This window comes from Physeter macrocephalus, chromosome 7 (assembly GCF_002837175.3).
Source record: "Physeter macrocephalus isolate SW-GA chromosome 7, ASM283717v5, whole genome shotgun sequence".
Lineage (NCBI taxonomy): Eukaryota > Metazoa > Chordata > Mammalia > Artiodactyla > Physeteridae > Physeter > Physeter macrocephalus.
In genome coordinates this window covers 101431485-101439340 of record NC_041220.1, presented here as the reverse complement: position 1 = coordinate 101439340, position 7856 = coordinate 101431485, and the positions used below count along the sequence as shown (strand labels likewise).

Sequence of the window (7856 nt, the reverse complement as noted above, 5' to 3'; positions counted from 1 at the left end):
GGTGTCCCCTGCACCGGCAGGCAGATTCTTAACCACTGCACTGCCAGGGAGGTCCCACGTACTATTTAAATTTTCCGCAGTGTGCATATATGTTTTTGAAAGTAGGTGTCATCCACCAATACTGACATTTTTTTCTATTTCCTTTTTAATTTGCAGGGCAGCAACATCTACTCAAAGAGAAGCCCTGTCCCTTTATGCAGAACAAAGTGCCAGCTTTGTCTTTCCCCTCTTAGTGGCTTTGGCTTCAGTTGCTCAGATGTAATAACTAGAAACTCAGCTATGCTGCCCTAAGCAGCCTGCAGTCCTGAAACCTGCCCTTGCCGAGTCATCCGTCTTGTTCTGTGTACACCAGGTGACTCCACTGTCTAAAGAAGCTTCCTGCTGGGAAAACAATGTCCTGAAATGGCTTTTGAATGATATACACGGTCAGGATTTCAGAAATTAAGCTAGTTCTATTTAACCGGTTAAAACTACTGCATTAACAATTTGATTGACATATATACACTACTATGTATAAAATAGATAACTAATGAGAACCTATTGTACAGCACAGGAAAAAAAAAACTACTGCATTAGAATTAAAGCTAGTTATTATTTTCTTATTTTCATAATGATACAACATATTGAGACTCAGACTGTGTGTTATATAAGCAAACATTTTAAGAAAATTTTGGTAGAACTGTATATATATATTTTTATATTTTCTTACACAACCAGCAGGGCACACTGCATGTTTGTTGATAGCTTCAAATATATGTATACTATATAAGTGTATTCATACATGTTTGGTAGGCAAAGAGTTATGTATAATGATGTCCATTTAAGGGTTATTTATAATGAGGGGGAACTAAACATTCTACTCATAGGGAACTCTTTGCATATGTTTTGGTATATCTGTAGGATGGAATATCATTCAAATAGGAAAAGTTATGTTTACCAGCCCAAATGTCCTTCATCTGGTGAATGGATAAACTAACCTTGGTATATCTATACAGTGGAATACTACTCAGCAATAAAAAGTAACTAGCTATGGATAAATGCAACAGTGTGGGTGAGACTCAGCATGCCAAGTGAAAGAAGCCAGACCAAAAGGCTACATACCGTATAATTCTGTTTACAGGACATTCTGGAAAAGGTGAAACTATAGGAATGGAGAACTTTTTGGTTTCTGGGTTAAGACTAGGGGGAGGGGCTCACTGAAAAGGAGCAGCCTGAGGGACTTTGAGGGGAGTGACAAGACTGTTCTGGATCACTGGCTGTGGTGGTGGTGACAGGAATCTACATTTGCCAGCACTCAGAACTGTATGCCATAAAGTCATTTCACTGTTTGTAAATTAAAAGTGTTCAAAGAACATTTCGTGACATAGAAAAATGCCAGCGATCAGTGTAAGACATAGGACATAAAACTGTTTATATGATCTAATTGTCTAAAATACAATACAAATGTAACATTATGGATGTATGTTTGTATTATACACATATTGTAAATGAATGAAAGGAAAAGAAATAAGCCCCAAAGCGGAGAAGTGATCTCTGGAGAATGTTCTTATTAGTGATCCCTATTCTTTTTTTTTTTTTTTTTTTTTTTTTTTGTGGTACGCCATTGCGGAGCACGGGCTCCGGACGCGCAGGCCCAGCGGCCATGGCTCACGGGCCCAGCCGCTCCGCGGCATGTGGGATCCTCCCAGACCGGGGCGCGAACTCGGTTCCCCTGCGTCGGCAGGCGGACGCGCAACCACTGCGCCACCGGGGAAGCCCTAGTGATCCCTATTCTTGACTTTTGACTTTTTGTGTTTTCCAAATTTTTTCTAATGAGCATGCATTACTTTTCTAATCAGAAAAAGAGAAATAAACACATACATCATCTATGTGTGGTAATTTGACACAACACAAAACATTTCCAGAAGAGGAAAAGAAAACCAGAACTCCTCACAGACACTTCCTGTTCTTACTCCTTTTTTCACCTAAAGTGAGCGTGGGAGGTTTAGACGTGAGAACTCACAGATTCTGGTGCCCCAGTGGCCAGCAACTGGGAGTGAGGGCTCTCACTTTCTGTTGTTTCCTGTAAATCTCTGGAGAGAAAAAGAATTGCCCATTGCGGGCAGAGCCATTCCTCAAACCTGCTGCCCTGACTGCAGAGCTCTTTCTTCCTCCTGACAGAGCCTCTGCTCCATTTTCTGTAACCACTTGCCCAAGCATTCACTGTAAAGCTGGGAATCCTCACAGCTTGATGATTGTTTTATATAACACACATTTACAATTCAATCTCATGAGTATTTAGAGATCACTTCAGACACTGCGCTGGGCAGAGAATCTCACTGGGAATGATTGCACAGGTCTCCCAACTAGCTCCCTGTGTCTCCCATCTCTTTCTCTCTTGGTTCCTTCTCATCTCCCATCACTACCCCTGTCTTGTGGGGTCTACACACTCAGCCGCCCCACGCCATGGTGCTCATTCCAGGGCTCGGGAGAGGCCAGGTCCCTCGACCGTCACCATCAGTCACCTTCATCATCTCCGTCATCATCTTCACCATCGTTAGCACCATCATCATCACCATGCCTAGTACTTATTGAGTTCTTACCATGAACCAGTCACTGTTGTCAATTTTTAATCATTCTTTTAATTCTCATTACTATCCTCATTTTGCAGATGAGAAAACTGAGGCTTGACAAGGTTAAATCACTTCTGCAAGGTCACGCAGTTAGTAATGGAGGAGAAGTGTTACCACCAGGTGGACTGAGTCCATCATTGGGGTGCTTTTCCATCTGCTGCACTAAATAAGGCCCCAGGAATGTTAACAACACTTGGATTCTGCTCCAGAACCCTCTGAACTCACTTCCCCCTTCCTCTTTCTATTTCCTCAGTCTTCTTAGATCTCCAACCCCACCCTCCACATACCATTTATGTTTTTGCTTTTCTTTTCCACTTTGACACCAGAAATAGTCTCTCTTGTCCCAAACTGAACTCCCATCTTTTCTACACCTGCATCTCTCCTCCTCACCTCAGCACGTTTAAGGACACTTGTCGGGGTAACATGCCTTCTATCTCACCTTCCCAGAGCTGACATTGTCAGATCCCTATTCAGACCGCCTGAGCATTGTAGGTGGGCATTAGACTTACAGCTAGAATCCTTCCAGGTGTGCAGATGAGCATGAGGTATTACCAGTGTCAAGTTTTTTTTTTTCGTAGCTGAGGCCCCATGGGTTTTGGAGAAGCCTGGTATGGATGGTTGAAACTTGGGATTTTTTTTTCTTTTTATATAAATGTTGAACACATGTATCCTTTGTCATGAAATACCAGGTTATGGATGTCTTACCTTAGCTTCAGAGAATACATTTGACCAAGGTTTATAGAAGAAAGAAGGAAAGAAAGAAAGAAAAAGAAAGAAAGAAAAAGAAAGAAAGGAAGGAAGGAAGGAAGAAAGAGAAAGAAAAGAAAACCTTCTCTGTAATGTCTCACAGTGCTGTCCCAGTTCACTCACCATAACAACCCATATGCCATGACAAGAAGTAGAGCATTATAAAGAGGGGCAGGATGAACAAGCTTGCCAAAGCAACTTTTGTTCTCAGTTCAGCCTTGGAAGTCATCATTTCTTCTTCTTTGTGTAGGTTCCAGAATTTTGTGATACCTCTCCCCCTACCCAATGAGCTCTAATAGGTTTCCAGAGGGATCCAGACCTTACCATGTATCTTACTATTGAGGATATCACTTGAGTTACCACCTCTTCCCACCACGTCTGGCAACAGTAGATTAGACAAGTGTCCAAACGGCATAAATCCGACTGGCCAACCAGAAGAAAAAGGAGGTAGAGCCGGCTTCAAGGGTTGTGATCTGTGCAGTTACACAGGGACCCATGCTCAGAGGGGCCGATGCTTGGTTTAATGTTCTTCTGTCTCTGTCTTTAAATTTTTAATTTTTGAACAAGGAGCACAGCATTTTCGTTTTTCACCGGGACCTTTAAATTATGTAGCTGGTCCTGAGTGGAAGTAAAGCATTCCAAAACAAAGGGAGCCTTATTCTGTCTAAGGTGGCCCTGTTTAATATGTAAGAAATAGGTGATGGAGGCTCTGACTGTGCCCAGTCTTGATCACAGGCTTTCAGTGCTTAATGCGAGCTGAAAACACCCCTGTTGACTCCTCTTCAGCGTATTTCATATACCTGGGGAATTTTTTATCTTCTAAGTCCCACTTCCCCAAGAAGGAAGCTAGCAGCATGCTTTCCCAGTCTTCTTTGAAGCTAGGGTGCAGACATGTGACTTGTACTTCGCTGGTCAAGTGCTCATGCAGGAGACTTCCCTTCAGGGGAAAGAGAGGTGAACATGGAGATGCATCAAGGATTTGGCCTGATCAGAGGGGAAAGGCATGATGAGTGGGGTGTTATTGGTGTCTTGACTGGTGCAGGCTGAGGCGACCATGCCCAGCGGTCACTGGGCTCAGAATCTCTGCTGGGTGGATGGACATTGTTAATTTGGGTGTGGTTTCAGGTTTCATAGTCTGGAAGTTTCATTCCCTGACTCTCCTGGAGATTCTATGAGTGCTTTCTGCTTACACTGGCTGGAGTGGATTCTGTTGTTTGCAACTGATAAGCTTTTGACTCTAACTGAAGCCCTCCCCAGCCCAAGGTGAAGGTTAGAGATGACTTGATCAGCCATGTCTCCACATTTTGGGAGCTTATGAGGTTTTTCACTGACGAAGAGGAGCATCCCTATGTGAAATGGCAGTGTTTGCCAGTGTGGACAGAGCTGGATGGACTGGCTTCTCTGGGCTTGCCAATTTCCTGTGGTTTCTGGTGCCCTTGTGGTATACTTTCTTTCCAATCTGCAGTGGTGGACAGAAGTGCTGAGTGTCCATCACTTTACACTTCAGCTTCTGAGGTTTGAGCCACCATCTCTTCTTGTATGAATCTCAACAACACCCCTGCTGCACCCCCCCCCCCAAAAAAAAGGATACTGTCTTAGTCCACTTGGACTGCTGCTATAACAAAATTCTACAGACTGGGTAGCCTAAAAACAGTAGAAATATATTTCTCACAGTTCTGGAGGCTGAGAAGTCCAAGATCAAGTTACCAGCGAGGTCATGTTCTGGTGAGGACCCTCCTCCTGATACATAAACCAGAGCATTCTTGCTGTGTCCTTACATGGAAGAATGAACTAGGGATCTCTCTGGAGCCTCTTTTTAAAGTCACTCATCTCATTCATGAGGGCTCCACCTTCAAGGCTTAAGCACCTCCCCAAACCATCACTTCAGGCGTTAGGATTTCAACATTTTGGGGATGAGTTTTGGGAGGAACACAAACATTTAGACCATAACAAGCACCGATGCCCAAGCCAACTCAGAACTCTTCACAGCTCATCCATCTTGCACTCCACCCCTTCACCTTAGAGGGTTCAACCAAACTCTATCCACAAAGTCATCTGGCTCTCCCTATGTGCTCAGAATGCTCTAACCTTCTGCTCCAACCCCTACATCTCTGCCAGTTATCTCCTGCTCATCATTTGGATCTCAGCTCAAGGGTCTCTTCCTCCATGAAGCTCTCCCTGACCACCATTCCCTCTCTGGGTCAGATTCAAAGTTCTTTTCCTTATTCCAGTTTGTAATTGTACATTTGTTAATATGCATATTGATTAACATCTGTACCTGCCCACTAACAACAAGGCCAGGGACCAGAGGTAACATTAAAAATAATTAACCATCACTGTGGCACAGGCCTGACCAATCAGAGCAGACACTAACTGTCCTAATCGGGAAGGCCACTAGCTTTAACAACTGGCCAGCCATGGTGAGGGTACCAGTAGCAGCCACAGCAGGGATGGGATTAACTCTCCTCATTGCATCTTCAGCCCCTGGCCCAGTGGGTGGCACATAAAAAAATTCTCAATAAATATCCCTGTGAATAAATGATTGTTCTCTGTTGTTGATCCTAGATTTGCTCCAAAGCAATTCTCGGACCTAATGTGTTGGACCTTTTGTGACTTCCTAGCCTGCCCTTACTCAGAACGTGGACACCAGTTAGCCCTGCTCCCTGAAGCTACTGGTCATGCTTTCCAGCTTCCATATAGAGCAGACACTCAGGTACCTGGTAGAAGAGTGGATTCCTCCACTCCTGTCCAAGCCAGGACACTCTGGGGACCACAGTGTGGTAGGACACTGGCTACACAGGGAGTGGATGGGGCTGGGAACCAGGTCAAGCTCAGAATGGGCTAAGTAAACAGAGTATGGGAAGAAAGATGGTAGAGGAAAGAAATCCAAGAAGAACTGGCATGATGTAGAATGTTCATTGGTGTGGCTACTGCTATGAACTGTGAGTGGTGTCAGCATCTTAGAGAGGCTGTACCCAGCTGGGCACTGTCAAACCAAGTAGCTTGCCATAACCCAGATGTGTCCTGCTTTCTCACTCCTTGGGGTCTTGAATGTGCTGGTCTCTCTGCACTGATTTCCCTGTTCTTCCATCCATTTGTCAGATTTTAAGGCCCATCTTAAGCATCACCTTGTAGGGGAGCAAAATTTTCCACCCCAAAATATCTCTTTGGCATGTGGATTATCCTGAGCTGAAAATAACCAAGGCCCAAAAGACTCAGGAAGAAACTTTGAAATTCCCCCTAACTGCCTAAAAGAATTAAGAAAGAGGGCCGGTTCCCTAGAATAGAGCTATCACCAGAGATACCTGCAAAGATATGGGCTCAGTGTGGAGGGGGAAACTCAGCAGGGCTTAGAGATCAGACAGTGGGTCCACTCTGTGACCCATTGTCTCTGCATGACCCAGCAAACATTTATTTACCAGACATTTGCTTTACTATCTTCATGTGAATTGCATTTTTACCCTTTGAAGTCCCCAACCACTACCCTCAACGTCCTCTTTCATCTTTAGCTGAAGATAATATTTAAGGTGAAGGCTTCAATCATTTCGGTGAGTTACTCAGTTTATCTGGGTCTCTCCCATGTATACGTTATTAAACTCCTTTTTGATTTCTCCTGCTAATCCATCTCATGTCAATTCAATTCTTAGACAGGCCAGAAGCACCTAGAAGTGTAGAGGAAAATTTCTTCCTCCCCGACAGCCTCCTGAGTCCTCTGGTAGCTCTACCACCAGAGCCTTGGTTGTTCTTTGCTCCTTTGCTGCCTCAGCCCCTGTGCATTCCCCTAAGTTGGTCCATCTTCACTGTCTTGTCATCGTTGGGACCGTGGTTTTTTGAAGACTTACTCATCATTTCCTCCCTGGCCTGACCTTGCCTGGATAAAGTGGACATTCCACATGTGGCTTCAATGAGAGAATGGATATGTGAATGAACTGGGTTTCAGAGAAGAAAACACAGGGTGGGTGATTCTTTAATTTTCTTTTAATGTAAGTTTTGTTGAAGGAGGTCAGGGATGGTACAAGGGAAGATTAAAAGCATCACATGTCATACTTTTCTGTATTTATGCTATACTTCAATAAAACACATGAAATATGTGATATATTCTAGAGTGGGTGAGGGGAGTAGAAGGAAGGATGACAAGTGGCATAAGAACTTGGGGTTCCAAGAAAGGACGAGTAAGGCCCCTACTGACTTCCAGTTCAGCTTGTCTCAGGGTCAGCTGGCTCCTCAGGCTAATGCCATGGAAGCCCCAGCCAAGGGTGTCTCTCAGGCCAGGCTTGGAGAACGCAGTGTCCACTGCCTTTGAGTTGCCTGGGTTACCGGTGGATTTACACAGTCACTCACAGCATACCGGCCTGTGACTTAATTAGATGCTGTCATTTTGAGCTCCGTGGAAAAGAAAGTGTTTTATTTTATTTATTTATTTATTTATTTATTTTTTGCTGTACGCGGGCCTCTCACTGTTGTGGCCTCTCCCGTTGCGGAGCACAGGCTCCGGAC

General features: G+C 44.3%; 1 protein-coding gene across 4 annotated transcripts in view; it reads left to right on the top strand.

Moving 5' to 3' along the window:
* BST1 (bone marrow stromal cell antigen 1) overlaps positions 1-7856 on the top strand; it is a 46905-nt gene that overhangs the window by 31814 nt on the left and 7235 nt on the right. The window contains exon 9 of one of the 4 annotated variants that reach the window (XM_024119382.3): positions 5925-6746. The exons of 1 other annotated variant lie outside the window; for it this stretch is intronic. In XM_024119382.3, the coding sequence (XP_023975150.1) occupies positions 5925-6204 (280 nt within the window). In that variant the 3' untranslated portion in view covers positions 6205-6746. Of the gene's footprint in view, positions 1-156; positions 1454-5924; positions 6747-7856 lie in introns of those variants that run through there. 2 more of the 4 variants (XM_024119381.3, XM_007119418.4) reach the window with 2 other exon arrangements.